This window comes from Capra hircus, chromosome 19, assembly GCF_001704415.2.
Source record: "Capra hircus breed San Clemente chromosome 19, ASM170441v1, whole genome shotgun sequence".
NCBI classification, from domain to species: Eukaryota; Metazoa; Chordata; class Mammalia; order Artiodactyla; family Bovidae; genus Capra; species Capra hircus.
Window position 1 is genome coordinate 13,019,689 of NC_030826.1, and position 24,951 is coordinate 13,044,639.

Sequence of the window (24,951 nt, forward strand, 5' to 3'; positions counted from 1 at the left end):
TTGCCAGCTTTATCCCTCAAGCTGTACTTAGCCTTTTTATTTGAGAGTATTTAGTTTACTACTAAACTCCGTCAGATTTCCTCCCCTTGAAAAGTAGTAGATATGCAGGTTTAGTTGAACACAATGGTGATTAATTTTTTTGTTTGCTTTTGTCCTGATTACAAAACAGCTTATGGATGATTCTGAGTGAATTTATACTCACATCTTTGTGACTTCCTATGCTTGCCTGTGAATGCTTATGTCTAGCTGGTTTTGCTTGTTTTGTTTTAGGGTTTTTTTTTTCTCATCTGTTTCTTGATCTAATCTGTTTTTAAAAATAATAGAGGGAAATGCATGCTTCTTAGATTCTCTGTCGGGATGACATGAAAAAAATTACTTCAATAGGAAAGGAAAGTCAGGTTCTTATAAAGGAAGACAGACCCGTCCAGGTAACGCTGTTATTCCAGACATAAAGAGAGCCTGGTCTAAGTATTAGGGCGCCTGTTGGATGCAGCACTGCTGCACCGTCTGGAGACCAGCCGCCATTCCTAGGTGGGACTTTTCCTGAGTCGCCTGATACCCCACGATGCCTTGTTTTCCAGAATCTAATTTATTTACTCACAATTTTTGAGGGCCTCCTGTATTCTAGATGTAAAGATAACTTGAAGGTGACTTTATTATTAAGGATTATGTTGGGCTTGATATGTAAGAAACAGAACCTGACTACAGAGGCATAAGCAAACAGGAGTTTATTTTTCTGGCAGAATAATTCTAGGGGAGGCAGGTAATGACTAGCAGTGTTTTTCCCTTCTCAGTGGTATTGGGGCCAGCATCTCTTGTTCTTCCCCCTGTGGTCCCAAGGTGGCTGCTGCAGCTTTAGCCATCAAGCATGCATTTTGGGTAGGAAGAAGAGGAAAGGGGTGGTGTCAGCCACATTGATTTTCTTTTATCAGAACAGTAAAAGCTTCTCAGAAAGACCGCCAAAGACTTCTCACATCTTGTTGGCCAGAACCCTGTTACATTGCCACTTCAGTAGAGCAGGTGAGAGAGGAGGTGATGGGATTGTGTTTGCTGGGCAACAGTTCATGTGGCATTTGGAGCTTGCAGGAAAAAGCAGCTGCCCCTTGTGGACGTTGCTAATTATCAGCATTGTTCTCAGCTGGTTTAGCCACTGTGTGTGTGGCAAGGCATTAAATAGAGGTCTCAGAGCTGGAGAACCTAGCATACGCCCTCTGCGTGGCTCCTGAGGACACTGAGGCTGGCACACAGGCTCATGCTCATGTTGCGTGGTCTGGATAGGCCAGGCTAACCATAGGCCAAATAAGTGGCCGTTCGCTCTTTCTGCTTTGAATATCAAGTCTCCCAGAGCCAGCCCGTAGTGTTACTTTCTCTTAGGAGGAAGGCCTATTTTGTTTTTGTTTAGATAATTCCATAAATGGAAATAATCTAGTGCTGTACTGTTTGGTTTCCCACTTTGTATATACCACAAAACGCTGAGAAATGGGAACCTTTCTTTTCAGTATCAGTGCATACTGCATTTCTCTAGGTGAATAATTTTGGCTTTGCTAAGTTACAGATATGCCTTTTTTTTTTTTTTTTAATGGTATCTAGATTTGTTGAAGGTAAGCCTCTGGGAAAATCCAGCCCATTTTTACAGTTGTATCTATGGTAGAGTACAACAGAGTTACAGACATGTCATTCTTAGTGCACATGTATGAACAGAGAAGATTTAATGATTTTGAGGTAGAGAAAGGCTTTGTAAGCACGACCCCAAGGCCAGAAGCCACAGAGAAAGGTATTGGTAGATCTGACTACGTGAGTCAATTAAAAAAGATATCAAAAACGTTATAAGTATATGAAAAAATTGTAAAGAAATAGTTCAGTGTAACATGACTTTACCATGTAATAATGCTGTGTAAAGAGTTTTTACAGATCTCTTAAGAATATCCCAATAAAAATAGTGGGTGAAGCATGTCAACATTCAAACGTAGAAATTATAAAAGAAAAATTACAAATGGCCAAAAAATAGATTGTCAATCTTATTAATCAAAAGATGCAAATTATAATAATGACATTTCATTTTTTCTTATTAAATTGGAAAGCATTAGAAGATTGATAATCCCCCATGTTGATGGTGTGAGGAAGCAGACACTTTCTATACTGTTGTTAAGAACATAATTGGCAAAATCACTCTGGAGGGGTATTTGGCAACGCTTTAAAAAGTTTTAAATATAAATGTATCTGTTGACCCAGAAAAATCCACTTCTAGCAATTAACCTAAGAAAATAGCAAGTTGGCAAATATTTTTGTATAAAGTCTTTACTGCAACATTGTTTAAATGGAGAAAAAAATTTAAAAATCTAAATGACCATCAATAGGGAACTAGTTAAAATGAATCACAGAAAAGAATTCAGTGAAGTTATAAGCAGTTATTAAAGGAGTCAGTGGAGCTGTATGTATTAACATAATGTTTAGTGTAATAAGTAAACTACAAAGTACTGTATTATAATCCTACTTTTGAGTAAATAGACATATGTGATCAAAAAAAGAGTGATGCCTTTAAAAATAAGCTGTTATGGAAATATCTCCAGATTATTTTGTTAACTAGGAAAAAAAGAGGTTTTTGTAATCTCCATTTATGTTTTAAAAATTTAAATTAAGCAGCTAAATACTTACAAATATGTGAATATATATGTTACAGAACTTACATTGATAATATTTAAAATACCTGTGGGGAAAGAACTCAGATGAGGAATGGACAAAGCGAGATGTTTTATTTTCCACGCTTCTGTTTTGCTTTAGCTTCCTGCCATGAGAATGAGACCCAGTAGCTGTGGCTCCCAGGCCCTGGAGCATGGGCTCAGTAGTTGTGGCATATGGCCTTAGTTGCTCCGTTGTGTTTGGGGTCTTCCTGGACCAGGGATCACACCCTTGTCTTCCACACTGGTATGCGGATTCTTGACCACTGAGCCACGAGGGAAGCCCATAACAAGTTTTCTGGCCCTTTTGGTAGAGGCTGCTCTACCTGTGGTTCCTACCACACCCAGATCTGGAGAGAGAGGCCCTTCTCTTCTTTAGTTGTTTCTTGGGTCCAGTTTATCGCCTCACACATTTGCCTGAGTTAGATTAGTACCCAGTGTTAATAAAGAGAGGAGAAGGAGAGAATCCAAGTGCTGTTACTTGGCCTTGACTCCTCCATGTCATTTGTCCACTCTGAGCTCAAAAAATCTGCCCTTGGTGGAACTGAACTGAATTGAGACCAGAGCATAGCTCTCATTAAGGGAAAGAACGCAGAGAGCTTTAACACAGGGTATTAGAATATTCTTAGTGAAGGAAGAATTACTATGAGTAAAAGGATCTTTACAAAGGTAGTGAGCGGCATCTTCATTTTATTTCGCCTGTAGTTCAGTCTGTGTAGTGTTATCTATTTAGGTAATTTCTGCTGATACTTATTCTTTTCTCATGCTAGGTGATTTACTCTTCAAGCAATCTACTTAAAACTCTTTTAAGGTGTGGAGTAGCCCAGTTTGCTCCTGTATTACCAGAATTCCGTTTGGGGGCATCATCTAGGTAAACCTTGCATACTGATTCACATGACTTTACACACCCTCGGGTTTCCTTTGTTAGTGAAAGTCTCAGGTAACCACTGACACTTCATACCACCCCATTAGGAGGGAAGCAGGGGGTTTCTATTGCAGGCCTGATGAGCGCTCCTGGTACTGAGAGGAAAGAAGAGAAACCCCACTTTGCCCCCGTGTCACATGTCTGCATGCAAGCGAGGAGGTTACCACAGGTCTAAAAACGATTGCTGCCGTTGCTGGGCCCCGGGTGCTCTTGGCATGGGGCAGTGCTGCTCCCGTGTGCCCTTCACACTCACCTTTGTGAGGAGGGCAAAGCAGCATGTGATCCTGAAGCAGCGGAGTTAATACATGGGCTGAGGAGGACAAAGGCCTTGTCACCTTGATGGCAGAGAATTCCTCTAAATGTAGTGTCGCCACCTCGGGAACAGGCCAGTATGTTACTTGCATGATTTACAGGATTGCTGTTCACCTCACTGACTGTTGAAGTTATTCCACGCTCACCAAGCTTATCAAGGATATTTTAGAACCAGCTTACACTACACGGTGGCAAGCCCAGGAGTGCTGTTAGACCAGAGGGAGGGAGGGCAAAGCGAGAATTCAGGTGGCCTTTTACTATGGTTCTAACGAAATGAAGAATTTGTCAGTTGCAGAAATAATCATCTGCGTTTTTGTATTTTTGAAAGACCCTCCAAGTCAGACTTTTTTCTTATATACATTTTTTATTTATTTTGGCTTCACTGAGTGTTAGTTATGGGACGCAGGATCTGGACTCTTCCAGCTGAGGCATGCAAACTCTTAGTTGCGGTGTGTGAGACCATTTTCCTGCCTACAGGTTGAACCCAGGCCCCCTCCATCAGGAGCGTGGAGTCTTAGCCACTGGACCCGCAGGGAAACCCCCGAGGCAGGCTTCTATTTATTTATTTTTGGCTGTGCTCAGGTGCTTTCCCCCCATTCCAGTAGCGGAGAGCGGGGCTACTCTAATTGCAGTGTGGACTTCTCATCGAGCCCCCCTTTGCTGGGGCCCGCAGGTTTCAGGGGTTGTAGCACAGGGGTTCGGTAGCTGCAGCTCCTGGGCTCTACAGCGCAATCAGTAGTTGGGGCCTACAGGCTTAGTTGCTCCGTGGCATGTAGGATTTTCCTGGACCAGGGATTAACCCATGTTTCCTGCATTGGCAGGCAGATTCTTTACCACTGAGCCACCAGGGAAGTTCCCCAAGGCAGACTTTTAAAGAAGTTTGTTCTTCACTTGCCATATTGATGGAGGTCAGATAGTAAAATGCTGGTGTAACAAGTAGGAGAAGTAAATTCTGAGTCAGACTCTGAGGCAGGTCATGATGTGTTCCTCCGAGCTGGCCCCGGCCCCGGCCCCGGCCCCGGCTCTGGGAAGGGGGCTCATGGGAACTGCTCGCTCTGTCGCTGTGGGTTTTCTTGCCAGCACAGAAGCAGGCCAAGCAGCAGCAGTCAACTTCGTGTATCCCTAAGAAAGCTGGTGTTTCCCTTGCATTTAACGGCAGCTTCAGAGACAGCAAGCTAAATCCGGTTTTGGTACTGCCCATGAAGAGGGTTAGGTTCTTGGATTTTCCTGAGAAGCTTTTTTTCTTGTTACAAAAATGATAACAATCTTAACATTTTGTAGGTACTCCATCCCTTTGCAAAGAACTTAAATTCTCAATAGGAACAGCAAGAACTTTTATTTTGGCCCCCTTTCTCTCCTTTCCAGGCAAAAACTACTTTTCCCCACTCCTCCAGAAAGCTCCTGGCTTTAAAAAGAACAAGGAGAGAATCCTTTAATGATAACCACTAAGCACCAAATACATTATTGTTTTACATCTGAAGTTTTAGAAACGTACAAATGTGATCCAGCCTTGTAAAGTGCTTTGTCAACATCACTGCCACGTTGTTCTTGAGGTGCCTCTGTATAATAGAATTTGTGCAGGCAATTTATCTTCTTGAGCCATTTTTGTGTGTGGGTCTGCACCCTGAGTGTGGGCATATCGTACCCATGGCATTCTTGTCGCCCTAACTGGTAACCCAGAAGTTACTTAGACCATTTTTGATTCCCCATTACCTACTTTACCCCCCCCATACACACTTTTTATTAGACATAATGCGCTGAATAATGGTGAAATATTTCAATGAAGTTAGCTCAGCATTTGAGAGCACATTGTCTAATATCCCCAGAAATACCCTCCACAGAGGACTTTTCGTTGCTGAAAATCTTGCCAGCAAGAATGGTTAAGATACAGATGTTTTCTCTGAGGCTTATCTCCTAAAAAGACACAGGTTGTTCTGACAGGTGAAACAAGCCCGCACAAATATGCAACACTGATCTAATCAGCGGGAACGCTTGCACGGGCCCTGCCTCTCCCCAGCATCATTAAAAGCTCCCATTACTCTTTTATTAGAGGCTCCCTCTCTTCCTTATCAGATTACAGAATGAACATAACTCATGGCAGTGATTTGATCTCTTGTTAAAGAGGATTACAGCTTTGCATTAACTCGGATTGACACAGTTTATAATTCACTTGTTGATACTCGGGTGGGCAGCATCCCATGTTTGACACCCCCTAGTAGGGCCAAGGGGCAAGGACTCTCATATATCATCATTAAAGACGGCGTCCTGCCTGGAGCAAGGGGGCCTGAGGCCTTCCAACTCCAGAAAGGACAGAAGGGAAATTCTCAAGTTCAAACCTGACACTTGGGCCAGAGTTTTAAAAACAGCTGCAAAAAAGGCACTGCTCTTGTTTCTTCTGTATCTCCCGAATTGCTACTGTTCAGTCTTCACACAGTTCTAGAGGATTTGCAGTCTCTAATGGAAGCCCTGGTTGCAAGCAGGTTCTAAAGAGGGAGAAAAGCACATTTTCTAGAAGGAGATTGTATATGCTGAGCAGATTAAATCTTTGCTCAAAACAGGACTTCTTGACTATAGTTCTCATTTCTGCAGGCAGATTCCCACCATTTCTTCAAAAGACTGTGATTCTTATTGTTTTCTTCCCAAAGAGGTGTTTCACATGCATTAAAGTGAGTGTAAATGTTTCTCTTAAGGAACTATTATTTTTAAGTTTTTATATTCTATTATTATCGTCTTATAAAATGTGACATCGTATAGATGGTGTGTTAGACACAATGAAGTAACATGCAGGAGGGCAGGCAGCAGCTAATGTCTTTCACCTGAATTTAGGTGAGTCGTCCATAACTACTATGAGTACATTTCCCACGGCAGTCACTGAGCCACCTGAGCAGTTTGGGTTGCCAGGATGCACATCATCTCAGTTTTTAAGTGTGTTCATCCTTTGCTCTGATTTATCCACCCTGAGTCTGCCACCCTGTTTCTGGTTGGCAGTGAAATGACATAGAATAACTTCATATTCCACTTATTATTACTATTATTTTTGGTCAAGCCTCGCAGCTTCCAAGATCTTAGTTCCCCGACCAGGGATTGAACCTGGGCCCTGGCAGTGAAAGTCCAGAAACCACTAGGCCACCAGGGAGCTCCCTCATATTCCACTTATTGAATGTTTACTGTATCTCAGACACTTACTAAGCTCTTCACATATATTTCCATCCAGTCCTTATAAGAAACCACTGAAGTGGTTGACATTATCTACATTCTGTGATAAGAATACTGAGGCATAGAGCAATTAAGTAATTTGCCCACGATAGCCAAGTTCCGAGCAGAACTGGTGTCTGCATCTGGGAGTGTGGCTCCCGAGCCCTGCCCCTGTTCCCGAGACATCAGCAAGCTTTTGGAAATATGTGGGAGTGGTGTGCTGAAGGGCAGCTTGCTTCTAGCCCCCAACCCCACCACCGGCACACATACTCAGAGCCTTTCTCTTCCTTAAAAACTGGTTCAGAGTAAAACGACTTTTTCTTTCTGTCATAGTAAAGATGCTTTCTTTTTTTAAAAATTATGTATTTGTTTACGGCACGCTGGGTCTTCGTACTGTGTGTGGGCTTTCTCTCTCTGCGGTGAGCAGGGCTGCTCTTCGTTGCAGTGTGCGGGCTTCTCATGTGGTACTTTCTCTAGCTGCAGAAGCTGTAACTTCTGTAACTACAGCACAGGCTGTAGGCGCGAGGGCTTCAGTGGGTGTGGCGTGTGGGCTTAGTTACCCTGCAGCATGTGGGATCTTAGTGCCTGACCAGGGATTGAACCCAAGTCCCCTGCTTTGGCAGGTGAATTCTTAACCTCTGGACCACCAGGGAAGTCCCTAAAGATGCTTTCTGTATGGGAAGATTTTACCTGTCAAGCCATTCACATTGTGGTGTAAATCACTGAATTTCTAGGCCTGTTCTTATGGTCACCCTTTTCTTTGATTGCAAAGACCCTAAGCCTCATAACTGGCTTTGGAACCTGGTCCGGTGTATTCAGTCCTTTTGCTCTGACAGCTCTCCTTCATCTGGTTTCAGGGGCCTGTCACCTACTTTCCTCAGAGACTGTATTTTTCCCCTATAATAAAAACAAGACATGCTTATAGAAGAAAATTTGGAACATATAGAAAGGACAAAGGAAAATTCATGTTATCTGCCACTGAGAAATAATATTATTAATACTCAATTATTAATATTAGTTAATACATTAATATAGTAATAATATTTATACTTTCATTATCTTGCAGAACTTTTTGTGTATATATTTTATAAAGACCTATTTGTATGTTTGAATCCCTTCTTTTTTAAAAATTTTATTTATTTGGGTATGCCAGGTCTTGGTTGTAGCCTGTGGGATCTAGTTTCCTGACCAGGGATTGAACCCAGGTCCCCTGTGTTGGGAGAGTGGAGCTGCCGGGGAAGTCCCTGAATCCCTTTTCCCAGTTAACTATTATAAACATTTTAATGGCATATTTTTTTTAAAGGCATCTTAAATAACCTTATAATATTCTATTGTGGAGTATTTGTTCTTGGACATTTAGGTTATTTCTTATTGTTTTTATTTCTCTTTAGGGTAATGCTGCAGTGAGCATATTGATATAGAAACCCATGTTCTAAGGTTTGCTTGTATCTTTAGAATAGCTTCTGAAGAGTAGCAGGGTAATTTCTGGACCAAAGGCATAAACATTTAAAATTTTTTTAGTTGAAGTAGAGTTTATTTTCAGTTTTCTGGTGTATAGTAAAATGATTCATCCATATTTTATAATGGTTCATAATGGGTTGTACTAATTTCTATCCCCAGTCCCCGCCTCCTGAGGTTTATGTCATTTACCTTTGCTGATATGAGAGTTCATTGCAGTGACACTTTACTGAGGCCCTGCATGGTACTAGGCACTGGGCTAAGTATCTAATGTTTATTTTCTCATTTAATAATAACCTTGAAGAGTATGTATGTTTATTAATCATTTATATTTCTGTTTTTAATCCTTTGTCCATTCTTTTTCTTTGGGTTTAATTTTTCTCTGCAGTTTGTATGACTTCTGTATGTGATGATTATATGCCATATTTCCTGTTTTTGTAGATTTCTCCCTTTTTGGTTACCTGTTGGTATTAATGACTTTTATAGGTAATATATAAATTTTTTATGTGATCCAAAACTTAAGTTCTTTGTGGTGTTTTTCATTGCTTTTATGCCTCGGCATGGGCTTCTCAGGTGGCTCAGCAGTAAAGAACCTGCCTGCAATGCAGGAGATGTGGGTTTGATCCCTGGTTCAGGAAGATCCCCTGGAGAAGGAAATAGCAACCCACTCCAGTTCTCTTGCCTTTAAAATCCCATGGACCGAGGAGCCTGGTAGGCTACAGCCCATGGCGTCGCAAGGCGTCTAACATGACTGAGCAACTTCACTTCACTTCACTTCCAGTATTCTTGCCTGGGAAATTCCATGGGCAAGAGTAGCCTGCTGGGCTACAGCCCGTAGGGTCGCGAAGAGTCGGGACACAGCTAAAGCGACTAAGCTCACACACACTTGCTTAGGCCTTCCTTCCTGGATTCCAGGATCAGCTGTTGGTGGGTATTTCTCTCTTATTTTTGTCTGGTTTCTTTTCTTTTCATCTGCTCGGAACTTTATTGTCATATATTGTCGAGTGGTCTCTACACTCCACCCCTACTGCTGCTTTGTGAGCCAAGAATTTTTTTTTTTCCCACTTCCTAGTGTTTCACTTTCACTATGACACCAACAGCCTCTTAACCACAGTTTGGTCTAATTATTTGTGTGTGTCCTTGCCAGATTACACCTTCCTAAAATGTCACTTAGGACATGCCATTCCTGGTGGCCTACCAAATAACATCTGAACCTGCCACCAAGGCCTGTGGTGACTTTGCCCTGCCTCCTTTCTCTCCTTGTCACCTGGTTCGGTGTGTACCCTCTGGTGCTGTCCTGCTGGGCCCCCGAGGTCCCAGGACACCCTCCCGCCCCACCTCCCCTGTCCCACCTCTGTCCTTTCCTGCTGCGGGGCCCATGGTCCTTGGTCCACACCAACCTTTCCAGAGGGACTTTCCTGATTCTCCACCACCCACTGACTAGGGGCTCTTTTGTCCTCAGACCCCTATTTTATTTGTTTCTAACAGTATTTAATGTACTTCACAAAAACATTTACTAGAGTGTTTTTTTTTTCTTGCTAAGAATGCTTAATTTATAAGTCAAAATTGTATGCATAAGTTTACTATCATCCCATGTTTGGTATTATCAAGGTTTTATGCTCTTACATTTGGGTTAATATATTTTGATTCCAGTTGAATGCTGCTTTACTTACTATATGGGCATCCCTGATAGCACAGTAGGTAAAGAATCCACCTGCAGTGTAGGGGACCCCGGTTCAATTCCTGGGTCAGGAAGATCCACCGGAGAAAGGATACCCACTCCAGTATTCTTGGGCTTCCCCTATGGCTCAGCTGGTAAATAATCCACCTGCAATGCAGGAGACCTGGGTTCAATCCCTGGGTTGGGGAAATCCCGTGGAGAAGGGAAAGGCTACCCACTCCAGTATCCTTGACTGGAGAATTCCATGGACTGTATACTCCATGGGGTCACAAAGAGTCAGACACAACTGAGCGACTTTCACTTTTCACATAGTTACTGTATAGCATTTCTGTAGCACAAGTTTTATTTGTAAAACAAATCAAGTCTTTTCCCAGTTGATTTCAGCCTTCCCTCAGCTAGAAAGCTGACTCCAGATTCTTGACCACCTGCTCTGCCCCAGCTCACAGGCAGGATCACAGTGTGACCTTGAAGAAATCTTCTCTTTGGGCTTCTGTTGTTGTTCAGTCGTGTCTGACTCTTTGTGACCCCGTGGACTGCAGCACACCCAGGCTTCCCTGTCCTTCACCGTCTCCTGGAGCTTGCTCAGACTCTTGTCCATTGAGTTGATGATGCCATCCAGCCATCTCGTTCTCTGTCATCCTCTCTCCTCCCACGTTCAATCTTTCCCAGCATCAGGATCTTTTCCAGTGAGTCAGCTCTTCACATCAGGTGGCCAAACTGCTAGCATCAGTCCTTCCAATGAATATTCAGGGTTGATTTCCTTTAGGATTGACTGGTTTGATCACTTTTCAGTCCAAGATACTCTCAGGAGTCTTCTCCAGCACCACAGTTCGAAAGCATCAGTTCTTTGGTGCTCAGCCTTAGTTTCCTGCTTTATAAAGTGAAAATAGTCCTTCTTGCTCATTAGATTCTTTTTTAAAAAACATTTATTTATTCTTTAATTTATCATTTATTTTTAGCTATGCTGGGTCTTTGTTCCTGCACTCAGACTTTCTGTAGTTGTGATGTGCAGGCTTCTTGTGTGGTGGCTTCTCTTGTTGTGGAGCTTTGGCTCTAAAGTGTGAGCTCAGTAGTTGTGGCACGTGGGCTTAGTTGCTCCGCAGAGTGTGAAATCTTCCTGGACCAGGGATCAAACCTGGGGACCAATGCAGGGGTCCAATGCAGGGGTCCCTGCATTGGCGAGCAGGTTCTTAACCACTGGACCACCAGGGAAGTAAGTCCTCATTAGAGAATGAAATAGTCTTGGTCATTTTTTGTTTCTGAAAGGACTGTTTTAATGATACCTGTACAAATAGATAGTTAAACAAAATGTATGTTTTTGTACATGTACCTGTTATGTCATTGTTCCTTTGCCCCCAAGGCAGACATACCTATTTTTTTGTACACCTGAGAAGCATTAGCTATAGGCCTCCTGTCTGAAATGCCTTGAAAGGCCTTCCAGCTTATGAGTCTATTGCTTGTAAGTAATTTGCTGGTAAGATTATTTTTGAAAACAGTCCTGTAAGATGGATGAACAAAATTTTTTCCCTCTTTTACTAAGACGGCTCCACATTATCTAACTCTTAACTCTAATATAAAGATCTTCATTGACCCAATAAACCCATCATAGGTTGAAAATATCATAAGTTGAAAATACAGTTAATACGCCTAACCTGCTGACATCATGGCTGATCGTCGCCCACCTTAGACATGCCCGGGACACTTCCATTAGCCTACAGTTAGGCAGTCATCCAAGGCAAAGGCCTGTTTCATGGTGAAGTGGCGTGTCGATTGTGTCATTGATGGAGTGCTGTTCTGCAGGTGAGCGGCACAGGGGCTGTCTGGGCACAGGGTGGTGTGTGCCGTTCGTCCATTGTCACCATCACGAGGGGGTCTGCCCCACGTCCCAGCCCGGGAGGAGAGAGGTTACAGTTCAGACTTCGAAGTGCAGCTTCTACCAAACGCACATTGTGTTCACACCGTCGTCAAGTTGAAAGATCTTTGAATCAAGCATCCTTTTTTTAATGACTGTGCTGGCTCTTGCTGCTACTCAGGCTTTTCTCTAGTTGAGGCGAGCGGGGCTGCTCTCTAGCTGTGGTACGCGGGCTCCTCGTTGTGGTGGCTCCTCTCGCCGCGGAGCGTGGGCTCCGGATGAGCGCGCTGCGTGTGCAGCGCACAGGCTCGGGCCCTGGAGCACAGACTCGGCGGTTGTGGCGCACGGGCATAGCTGCTCCGTGGCACGTGGAGTCTTCCCAGACCAAGGATCGAACTCGCGTCCCCTGCACTGGTAGGCGGCTTCTCCAACTCGGAGCCTCTAGGGAAGGCCCGGTCAAGCGTCGGGGACCGTCGTCACTTCACCCTGTTCCCCTAGCACTCCGTGCCCGGCCAGTTCACCAGCAGCGCGGGCTGATCCTCTGCGGGCTTTCTCTCCACACGAGAGTGTTGCCCCGCCCAAGGGCCAGCTCCATGGTTTGTTCTTTGCTGGTGGCCAAGCTGGAAAAACCCAGAAATACAGAGTCCAGCCCTGGGACTTCATTCTTTACCTCGAGAGTTTTGGAAGTCGGTTTACTTGGGCTGAGCCCTGGGAAAAGGTCACAAGTCTACACCACAGACGTGTGTCGTATGAAGGTCTTCTCCTGCCCATCTTGGCTGTGATAGCCATACTGGGTGTGGTTTCTGGTGGCCCTTCTACAAATTACTAGTTACCATGGAAACACGGAGTGTATGGACAGGTTGATCAATTCTCATTGTAGGACAGTTTGTTGTTTTTTTTTTACTACTCTCAGGATTTTGGTTTAAGAAGAAAACAGCTCTAGAATGGCTCCTGTATGTGCATTAACAAAGCATGATAGTCCCTGGTTTCCTTTTGTTATTTTTACTGTTGGTTTTAAGTGTCAAGCCAAAAAAAGGATTTTTAGATAAAGGGCATCGCCTGAGTGTACTTTGAGTTCCAGGTGCTAGGGCGCAGGCATCTGTAATGGGAAGCTATTACTAACTACCCTGGAAATGAGGTCTTGAATGAGCCATAACCACACCTTGTGTTTTATCCATTGTCTCCCTCTGGGGAGCAGAACACTTTATAAACATTAACTCTCTTACCCTCTGGGCACCTCCACTTAAAAGGTAAATAAGACTGAAGGCTCTTTCCTCTCCAATATAGATGAGGAAACATCAGCCGGGAGAGGGAGATTACTGGCTGGAGGCAGGGGAGGCATTTGCAGCCCAGGGTGTTTGGCATGTCCTCCCGCCACCCCCCCTCCCGCCGCGGCGATGGACTGCAACACCCTGGTGGCCTCTGACACCCAGTAGCTGCCCCGCAAGGTTCCCCTCTCTGCCTCTCGGAGGCTGGTGGGGGTTGGGCCCTTTGTCTGGTGTGGAATGTGAAATGCAGCAAAGAGGACCAATTGTTCCGCACAGCTTTGTGCTCCTTTATAAGAAAGAAGAAATCAATACACATTTTCTCCTGCACGCACTTGGCAGCGCTCGGCCTCCCTGTCCGCCTCTCCATCCTGCAGGGGAGGCACAGCCATGCAACACAGCAGACTCCCCAGTTTCCAGGGGCAGAAACGCAAACTACTCATTTTGCACGGAGCAGTCAGGCTTTTAAAAGCCAGTCCTGTAACTGGCTGAGGTCATCAGACTGCTGACTTCAGTGACTGGCTGGTGAACCGAGGCACTTGAGTGGGGAGGCGGCCCCAGGGTAGATACCTAGAAGCTCCGGACCCCTGGGCACTCCCCCTGGGGAAGGTTTCCCTGGCAGGTGGCTGGGAGAAACCATTTTTCCAAATTTCTCCCTTGATACACAGAAGAGAGAAGCAAGTTCTTTGAAGGAAGACATTAAAAACCAAACAAGATTGACAGGTGGAGGGCATCAGTTTGCATTGTGTCATTTAATGTAAATAAACTGTCCAAACAAGACCCTTAAGGTAGGGATCTTGTAGAGAGCTGAGACAGGAATCTTGTAGATTTTATTTTTTAATCAGAAAATGTGGTATTGATCCCTATAACTTTGTAGCTTCTTGCCATTAAACAGTTAAGTGTGGGACATGACTGTTATAACAAAGGTGGTTTGTTTTTTTTTTTAATTTTTTGAAGTATAGTTGATTTGCAGTATTTCAGGTATACAGCAAAGTGATTCAGATACGTGTGTGTGTGCATGTCTGTATATACATAAATAGACACATATATCTCTTTTTCATATTCATTTCCACTCTAGGTTATTATAAGATATTGAATATAGTTCCCTGTGCTGCACAGTAGGTCCTTGCCGTTTATCTGTTTTATATATAATGGTGTGTATCTGTTAATCCCAAACTCCTAACTTCTCCTTCCACCCCTTTCCCCTTTGGTAATGGTAAGTTTGTTTTCTACGTTGGTGGGTCTACTTCTGTTTTGTAAATAGGCCCCTTTGTATGGTATTTTTAGATTCCACATGTAATGATACTGTGTGCCATTTAACAAAGGTAGTTTAGGGGGCAGAACAGCCTCGCAGAGCCTGGAGAGGTCTGCAGTCGGGTTCTTGGGCACAGTGCTTCCTTCACACCCAGGAGATCGCTGGGGCTGGAGTGTGGATGGTTTACCAGGGAGAGGGAGGAGGGCTGAGAACAGAACCCAGGGAAGGGCGGTGGGGTGGAGAGAAAGGGTGAGGGCAGAGCAGGAACAGACATGGAGGGTTTTCCCCTGGGCGGAGTGTGCGGGGACTAGGGCAGGTGGGCGGCTCCTGCCCCCAGGACCCTGCGGTACCTTCGTGTCCTGCAGGCTGAGCTGAACCCGTGGCTCGGCATCCCGAGCTGCTTTTACGTTCGGATCAGGACTGGGTTTTTTTTGGTCAAGTCAGTCCTTCAACTTAGCACCAGCAGTAATGGAATGCCTTGCTGAAACTCCGGGTTGACCACAGACATTTTTGCTGATTCCTGTGTGTTTTGACCCCCTTGGAGTAGCTGAGAGAAGGATCACACACCGCCCCCCACCCAGGCCCTGGGTCGTTGGGCAGCGGTCTTGATAGGGATACAAATGTAACTCAGTGTCAGCCTCCCCTTCCGTGTGGCTGGAGGAGGTGATTCACGTCTAAGCAGTGAAGCATCCCGTGGCTTTTAACAGGAACTGTTAGAGGGGCTGCTGTTTGAACAAGGAGCTTCATCTTCCTGAAGCCAGCAGTCACAAAGCCGTAAACACAACACCGGCCAACTCTATTGCCAGGATCGTGGCGGCCTGACGTTAATATTAAACATCTCCAGCAAGGCAGAGAGCTTCCCAGCCCAGCCACAGAATAAAAATAAATAAAAATAAAGAGAAAACCCCACTAAAAGCAGTGAGATGATTTGTCGTCCTTCCTCTGTGAGGCCATTTGTCTTCTTTCGTATCAAATCTGTTATAAAACAGTCAAACTGTGAAAGTGGAAATCATCCCAGGAATATGGAATATTAACGCACAGGAGAGGAGGCGACATCCCTTTTGTTGAGAGGTCCCTCCTCACCCCGCGGCCCCACCTCCTCTTTTTTGCAAGCCCCACCAAGGTAAATTATTTTTCTTTAATAGAATTTGAAAGACTTGAAACTGGTGGTAGGATGATGGAAGTTTCAAGTGTTTTGCTTCCTTGTTTAAGGGGCGTGAATTTGTAACTGACATGGGAACAAGGAGGGAATGCGGGTCGGGGGAAAGCTCCGCAGACTCACCCCTCGCATCGTCTCACCCATCCTTCCTCCTTCAGTTCCTTTGTCTGGGGCCTGAACCTGCGTCTTTGAACATTTATAAATCTCAAGTCTGATCTTTAGGAGACAGGCCAGAGGTCACATGTCACCATCCGTAATTTAAAGCTGTGGGGCTAAAAGCATTTGCAGAGGTTTGAAGGACCTGGTTCTGACCTGACCAAAGGAGCGAATTGGAACAGACCTCACAGAGTCTCCTTCAAGCACTGGGGAGGATGGTGAGGAGAGCAGAGGTGGTGGGTAATTTATGGCCCGTTTGCCAGAGCCGCCAGTTGCCTGGTCCACTAAGTGCGTCGTGCGCTGCCACCTTGTGGCAGATCTGGGCGACTGCGGTGAGCTGTCCCGTAGCTTACGGAGAGTTCAGCCTGGCTCTGAAGGGAGCTTTGTCCAGATGTAGGCGATCAGTGGTAGGGAAGAGCGTTCTCTGAGTTACTGTTACTCTGCTCACTTGTCCCTGTGAACAAACAGCTCTCGATAAGAGAACATTGCTTTTTCCTCTTTTCACCTTTCTTGGCTTTCTGTGTATGGTTTTTGGCATGCAGTTGTGCTGGCATTTCAGGGGAGAAGCCACTCTTTGTTGCTGGGGATGTTGGGAGGAGAGGGAGGGAGTTAGGTGCTGACCTATTGGCTTTACCCAGGAACTCTGAGTTTTCTACGCTCTTGATCTTTTTGCATCACCGTGAGTGGCACTCCCTCCTTACAAGATACACTTCTGTGCCTTCACTGGCACTGCCTTCCTCACTGTCCAGGCTTCCTGACAGATAGTCTCGGCCGGGGGCTCGGCCCCACCCCCGGTCCCACCGCTGTGTGCACACAGCGCCCCCAGCCCCGGCCCCCCCGCTGTGTGCACACGGTCCCCACCCCCATCCCACCGCTGTGTGCACACAGCCCCCCACCCCCGGCCCCCCCACTGTGTGCACACGGTCCCCCACCCCCATCCCACCACTGTGTGCACACAGCCCCCCACCCCCGGCCCCCCACTGTGTGCACACAGCCCCCCACCCCCATCCCACCGCTGTGTGCACACAGCCCCCACCCCCGGCCCCCCACTGTGTGCACACAGCCCCCCACCCCCATCCCACCGCTGTGTGCACACAGCCCCCCACCCCCAGCCCCCCACTGTGTGCACACAGCCCCCCACCCCCATCCCACCGCTGTGTGCACACAGCCCCCCACCCCCGGCCCCCCCACTGTGTGCACACGGCCCCCCACCCCCATCCCACCTCTGTGTGTGCACACGGCCCCCCCAGCCCCGGCCCCACCACTGTGTGCACACAGCCCCACCCAGCCCCGGCCCCCCCACTGTGTGCACACAGCCCCCCACCCCCATCCCACCACTGTGTGCACACGGCCCCCCACCCCCATCCCACCACTGTGTACACACGGCCCCCCACCCCATCCCACCTCTGTGTGTGCACACGGCCCCCCACCCCCATCCCACCTCTGTGTGTGCACACGGCCCCCCCAGCCCCGGCCCCACCACTGTGTGCACACGGCCCCCCAGCCCCGGCCCCACCACTGTGTGCACACGGCCCCCCACCCCCGGTCCCACCGCTGTGTGTGCACATGGCCCCTGGGGCCTGGGGCAGCCACCTGCTGTCTGGATCCACACCGTTCCCCCTTTTAGGCCACAGAACCAGTTCTGAGACATCTTTCTGTCACCTGTAAAGTGTCTGATATAGAGTAGAATGGATTTGGGTGAGAGGAAGCAGGAGGAATGAAAGATGCAAGAAGGTGCCCTCTTGTTTGCAGAGTTTGGGGAGCAGACCCTAGCAGCTGGGTTAGGAGGACCCCTTGGTTTGGTGCCAAGTTATCATTGGCAAGACAGCTTTTTCCAGTTGGCGTGTAGAATGTCCTGGGCCTGCCTGCAGACAGAACAGAGACTGGAAGCTCCGTGAGGGCAGGAAAGGACGTGCTGAAGACAGAGGTGACGATAGAGCCTACCCTGCATGCCTGGGCCTGTTGGACCGTCCAAACCCGCAAGGTGGGCTCAGAGGATGCAGACGCTGACTGTTGGGCCACTGGAGGGTTCAGAGGGGTTCTGCCAGGCCGGCAGGAGAACCCCAGCTTTGGCATAGCAGGATGGAGTGTTTCTTTCCACCTGGAAAAGACCAGACGTAGTTAGGAGACAACAGTAGTTGAAATGCTGCCCCAGGGAAGAGCTGTCCCTGCGGCTCTAGATGGCCGGGCTATGGGTGGGGGTCCCACAGTGGCAGAGGGGGGCCCAGCCGGAGGAACAGTGTTTCCACATCTCCAAATGGAGTGGGTTGTCCCAACAGAGTGACTCCATATGATCACCTTCCCAACTTAGCTTCTGCCGTGTCATTCCTATTTTGATAATCCTGCAAAAACCTAACAGATAAGCATTCACATGTATTTTGTGACTCTGTTATACCTGTGTGTTACACTCTGAAACCAAGGACCCATCCTCACCTGATACAGGTTTATAAGCTTCCACAACACTAACAAGTAAAATGTTTTTGAAACACACAAAAAATGCATCAAGTAAAATGTTTTTGAAACACACAAAAAATGCATCAGTAACATCACCAGTGATTATTAAAAATGCATCTGCCGTCAGCAACCACGGTGGTCAGTGTGAGTTTCTGCTCCGGCCGTGTCTGTCCTGACACAACGATTGGGTTTAATCAAGGTTCTGCTGGACGTGAGCGCTATTGTGATCAGCGCCTTAGTCTCACTTTCCCTTTGTGCATTTCATCATCCTTGGATTCGCAAGTGTATGTCTTAAGACGTGGAGTCCCACAGAAGCACGCGGCACAGGCCCTTCGGGTGTGCAGGGCCGATGTGGGGTTACTGGGGAGGGCGGGCCCTCGTGGGCTGCACCTTGCATATTTAGGGAGGAATCTCCCACCTCCCCCACAGTGAAGCAACTGATGAGCAATCTCAGATTAATCAGGGGCAAATTCTGTGTACAGTTTTAATCAGGAAAGCAGCGGTTGTCTCCGCTGGCACCTTTGGAAGGATGGCTGGAGTCCCGGCATGTCGTACTTGCTCGGAGACCAGGAGGCACTTTTGGAGGCTGTGCAGGTTTCTTTAGGGAGTGGTGCCCTGGCTGCTTTCTCCTCTGCCTGTGTTTAGGGCCACAGGGCCCGGTGGGTGTCGCTTGGAGGTGTCTGGGCTGGAAGAGGAGAATCGGGGTGTCTGGGGCGTGGCCGGTGCAGCTCCTTTGGTCCCAAGTGCTGCAAACTCCTGACCTCACTGACTGCACCCCCGCACAGATCTCTGTGGGCTCAGTTGTGCCTTTGTCCTGGGCTGTGTTGCAGTCGGTGAGAAGCACGTGCGGCTGGACTGCACCTTGACACACGTCCACCCCCGTTTCCTTTAGGGCCCCTTTGAGCCGTGCCCGCCACTCAAGTGATAGCATCTCACAGCCAGCTTGACTGGGCACACTTAAGTCTCTTCACCTCACATAATAAATAAGCTGGACCATAGTACACACACATACACACACACACATGCACACACACATACGTTCTGTCTTTATGGAAAATGGCTGCTAATCCATGATCATTTTTTTCCAGAAACAGGTTTTATGATAATATAGTAAAAATATTAAATTAGAAAATGCCTCACTAAGGGTTATAAAACCTTACTACACTAGAGATAGGTAATTATCCCCTCTACAGCCTAAATGACAGTTTAAAAGAAATAAAAATGTTAGTGCTCATTACTTGCTTTTGTAGGTTGCAATAAAGGGTAAGTTAAATTTTAATTCAAGGAAGAGCCCCTGCTATCGACCTTCTACCTTAGGTCCAAGTCCTGTTAATTACTCTGTGGGTTATTCTCCAGCATGATACCCCCATTAATACATTTCCTACAGTGGACATTCCCACTGGCCATTGAGGCCGAGAGTGGGGGGTGGGGTAACAAAGGGGGGAGGGCATTTCAGCTCAGTGATTCAAGTCTGGACTCTTAATGTGGTAAGGAGCAGGAATTATGTATTAAAGAAAAAAAACCCAACTTCATTATGCATAGCCTTAAGGGGACCTCAAGTATTAAACTACACGCTTACCCGGGAGAATCGGATGGAGACAAGGTTAACCTGAAGGATTGATAGTTTAGCTTCTCTGCCTGGCTAAATCCCGGTTAGGAAAGATGCTGGGGTCGGGGTGGGGAGAGAGAAGGGGAGCGCTCTGTGCAGCAGAAAGCCGGCTGGCCCTCTGTCCCATCGTGGCTTTTCCTTACCCAGTTCTGGTTTTAGTTTTGTTTTCCTGGCTCTGGGAGGGGACCTGGGTGTGTCCTGTTTCCTTCCAGATGCCTTTCCCTCCCCCGAGCCCTGGGTTGAGCACCCGCCTGGGTTGGGGGCACCGTTCAGTATCCACCCCCACCCCCCACCTCAGTCTTCCCGCCCGGGCCACACAGAGATCTTCCCCTGGGAAAGGAGATGCAGGGACTTGGCAGGAATCAGTTTCCAGCTCTTTCCTGCAGCGGTCCTGGCCAAGCGGAGTTGCAGGTTCCCCTCCTCCCTTGCTTTTCACAGTTGTCTTCACTGGACACGAAGCCCCTCCTTGCCCCAGAGTGGGGGAACCTCACAAAAGGACCAGTCAACATATCAGGGCAGGGATCACGACCGGCCGTGACCCAGGACCAGGTAACAGAGCCCTGACGGTCAGGTGGCTCCCAGGTCTTTATTCTCAGCAGAATTGCAGGAGAACCTAATTGAGTTGTCAGCTGATAGATCATTAAAACTAATTTTTGGTGGGAGATCACTCTGAGATTGGGGGGAAAGGGCGATTAATTCAGAAGGAATCGAGAGGACTGTCACTGCTATGACAGAACTCTCCTTTTCCCACATCTGCTTGTTTGCATGGCAAGGTTTCCCATCACTGATGGCTACAAAAGCTAAAAAGTAGGATAGGGTCGCTGCTGAACCTGCTTTCATTCCAGCGATAAATAATATTCATCCCTGGTGGGAACGGAGGGGGACGCCTCATCCATATCATTAAGAGATAACTTCCAGTAACATTTCACACATATTAAAAATTTACCAAAATTATACCAAACTTTATTATATTGTTTTCGTATATATCAGTTGTATCCTAGTAATAATTATAGTGATAACACCGTCCAGAAGTAAAATTTTTCAAAATTAACTTACGCTTTATGGTCCCAAGGAATTAAAATATTTTTGTTTCAACTTTTTAAATTTCGAAAAGTGCATCAATTTGCATACTTATTTTTGTGGCCAAAAAGTATCATAGAGTAATCAATAAAAGACTTTCAAGCATAAATCAATTATATTAAGACAAAAACCTTTAGGGAAAAATCAGATGGAAATCCAAGTTTAAGAAGAAAAAAGATGCTGTAAAATTTCCAGGTTAACGAGTTTGTTTACTTGTTGTTTAAATGAGCTGTAAGGGATATCAGATCAGTATGGCACTTAGGTTCCGTGGGGCGTATTACAGATGGGATGCAAGAGTTTTATTTTAAAAGTTAGTATGCACAATTTTCTGATAATTATATCCTTTGTGCCTATTACATTTATCGAGAAAAATTTTATATATCAATTTAAAAATGTGCACAGGGGCTGCGGGATTTTGGAAAGTTGTGTAGGGGCTGTGCAGAGAGGCTGAGGACCGGACCACAGACCCCACCCTCACGGCGGTGTGCTTCCCACCTCTGCCCCGGGCAGGGCCTCTGCAGGGAAGAGGGCCGGGAGCCGAGCTGGGCAGCTGGAGTCTGGGGGGGCTTCATCCTGGCCATGCTCTTGGACCCCAGGAGGGTCAGCTTTGTCCATCTCCAGAGCCTTTAGAGTAGGCCTGAGGGTCATGGACAATGGGTAGGAGATGGGAACAGAAAAGTTGCCGAGGAGGCTGTCGCCACCTTCTTGGTGAGAGACGGTAGGATCTGAAATGATGGAGCCTGGAGGAGCGGGGACGTCTGAGATACTTTGAGGGTGAAAACGGTCCCTGATTGGTGGTCGTGGGTGAAGAAGACTTGGCATTGAAATTGCTTGGGGATTCTCAGGTGGGAATAATCCCTGATTTGTATTTTTTCTCTCTTTGCTGTAAAATATATTTTAAGAATCCAGACCACTCTGCCGTCCAGGTTGCTTTGCCATGAACAGCTGCATATGTTTGTCAGCCTTGCCCACCTGAGTGTGAAATGATGTTCTATCAAAACATGGGTTTCAGCGTCTCCCTCTCTGCTCCTGACACGTGAACCCTGCTGCGGGCAGTGACTGCCGCGTGGCCCCAGTGGTTCGCTGATGTCGCGGTGCGGAGAGGAATCATTTGCTCAGTGGTAATGATGGGTCTGGCGCGGGCGAAGCTAGAAGGGGTGATTGTGAAGGGCTCCACAGCCTCAAAGCCACACTGTCCTCTTTGTCATGGCGACCCTCCCCTTAACACCGTTTAATTTCTTTGCGGAAATGCCCGCAGAGACTTGCACTTATTGGCAGGTAGGCAGGCCATCGCGTGAGCAAGTCATGCCTGGGCAGGGCAGGGCTGTCTTCTATGTGATGGAGCCGGTGATTTAGAAGCCACTGCCTCTGGAAGGAGGCTGCCTGCTTGTCATTTGCATGTGGTCTGAAGCTGCCTTCCCCTTTACGTCCAGGGCTGTCCGGGGCCGAGCCAGGCAGCTGTGTATTGCTCAGGGACGAAGAGACCCTGCGGTTCCAGGCGGACCGCAGCCTTTGTCGTCGGCCCAGGGGTACCCTGGTCGGCTGAGGGTACTGGCAGGTTCTTGCCGTAACGTTCCTATAATGATATGGGAGACCCACTGTGTTCTGGTCACTTTCCCCACCTGCCCCGTGGTCCCCAGCATGACAAGGTTACTTCACATTCATTGCTTCGGTGGTTCCTTCCTCAAGATTCTTCCCAGTTTTCAGAGTTTCAATATGCTATTCCTGTTGCTGGGGTCTCTAATTAGAGTACCTCTGTCGGGCTTCCCAGGTGGCTCTGATGGGAAAGAATCCGCCTGCAAGGCAGGAGGCTTGGGTTCAATCTCCAGGTCAGGAAGATCTCCTGGAGAAGGGGACGGCTACCCGCTCCAGCATTCTTGCTGGAGAATTCCATGGACAGAGGAGCCTGATGGGCTGCAGTTCATGGGGTCACGAAGAGTCGGACCAACTGAGCGACTAACACTTTCACTGTTGGTACCCAAAACTGTAGCAGGGTGAATTCAGACAGACTCGTAAGATTCTGTGTTGAAATGTGGCTGGACCAGTAATAGCTGTCTGAAGCATGGGGAGGTTTTTTGCTCTTCGTTTTGAAAATTAGATTTGCTGATGATGACTCTCAGGTAATAAGAGCACTTCTGTCAGCCAGCCTGTCAAGGATGGCAGGCTGTGGCTTTTGACAACAGAGTGGGTAAAGCTTTCTCCCCAGCTCCTTCACTCACTGGTCTGTGACCTCTGCCCCGTGCCTGCCTTCCTTCCCCGAGGGTAGAGGTTTGGTCCCTGCCTCCCTGTGGTGTGACCCACCTGGAGGCTAGTGGCTCCTCGCATCTCCCAGGGAGACCTGGCCCTCCACCCAGGGAAGAGTTCTGGGCTGCTGGGGCCCGGGGGTCCTTGATCACCCCTGCTGGGAGGCAGAAACACAGGTGCAAGTCATTTATTCATTTTCAGGGACCCAAGACCCTGGCATGTTAGGGTGTTGTTTTTTTTTTTTAAACGTCAAACCCAAATTTAGAAATAAATTAGCCAATCAAATTACCTATTCGATGGAGGATGGTGGAAGGGCGGGGTTCGGGGAAGAGCCCCTGTGCCTGAGCAGCTGCACGCGTGCTGGTAATTGGAATCTTGTTGCTGGGTCATTTTCATTGTTTTTCAAGTACTGCCAAGTCCAGGAAAATGTATGAAAACTAAATTATATCCCCTACATCCCATGTCTGATTGAATCTTCCTCGTGTGGCAGTCTCATACATCCTATTAAAATATTCAATCTTGTTTTCTTACTTGAAGAGCCTGTCTGTAAAGGGCAAACTTATAGAAAACTGGTTCCCTGGAGACAGGGTATCCAGCCATGCCGGACTATTTACATATTCTGCTGTTTGGCCGATTCCAGGTTCTTCCCCTCCTCTGTGTTTGTGAAGAAGAGCTGTGGGATGCATTTTTAATTACGCAACTGTGTTTTCAATTGAAGACTCAGATTGGGGTGTTTCCCAGCTTCTTGGTTCTTTTCTAACCTTGAAAAGTTAAACCAACGCATTAACCATTTTGTTTCGTTTGTCTTCCAGGACAGAGCTGTATCGATCCCTTTTTGGCCAACTCAACCCCCGTGATGACGGCCATGGGGCCTGACGGCGCCCATCTTTCCAGCTCAAGGCCTGAGGCGGGGTCGCTGCACACCCCGTCCCTGTGGAGGGTGGAGGAAGCCATGGGCTGTAATCCTGGGAATATACACGGTCCAGAACGCAGCCTGAGGCGGGCCAGGAAGCCTCTCCCCACCGTGGTGCTTCCAGAAACAAAGGCCGTGCCCCCACTCCCCACCCCATGGCCTTGAACCGCCACAAATAAAGAGTATTTTTACTGTTGCCGCAGCCACACGTGATTCCTTCAGCAGCAAGTGCGTGATTGAAGCTCCTGCAGGGCGACAGGCTCTGTGTTTCCCCAGCCCAGTGGCCTTCTCTCACAATATAAAACTTGACAGAAGGGGGACTTCCCCAGGGGTCCGGTGGTTAAGACTCAGCCTTCCAATGCAGGGGTCGTGGGTTCAATCCCTGGTGAGGGAACTTCAGTCCCACATGCCTCAGGGTACAGTCAAACATTCTAAAAAATAATAAAATGAACCCAGGATTTGGAAAAAAACAACTTCACAGAAGGAATAATCCTGGGGCAGAGGCTGCTCTGAGGTGGGTAATGTTCAGCAATTGACTATGGCTCTGAGGAGCAGGCGCACCCGCCCCGTGCACCCGCCCCAGCTGTGCCCTGGTGGAGGTATTTGTCTGTTGTTGCTCAACAGCAATCTCTGACTTCTTTCTTGTTTCCTCTTTTCACCCATAAAGATTCTTCCAGAGTCCTTTTCCGTTCTCACCATTCCTAAATCACTTTAT

General features: G+C 47.2%; 1 protein-coding gene across 1 annotated transcript in view; it reads left to right on the forward strand.

Moving 5' to 3' along the window:
* AATF (apoptosis antagonizing transcription factor) overlaps positions 1–24,438 on the forward strand; it is a 111,282-nt gene extending 86,844 nt beyond the window's left edge. The window contains exon 12 of the mRNA XM_018064167.1: positions 24,136–24,438. Within this exon, the coding sequence (XP_017919656.1) occupies positions 24,136–24,199 (64 nt within the window). The 3' untranslated portion in view covers positions 24,200–24,438. The remainder of the gene's footprint in view (positions 1–24,135) is intronic.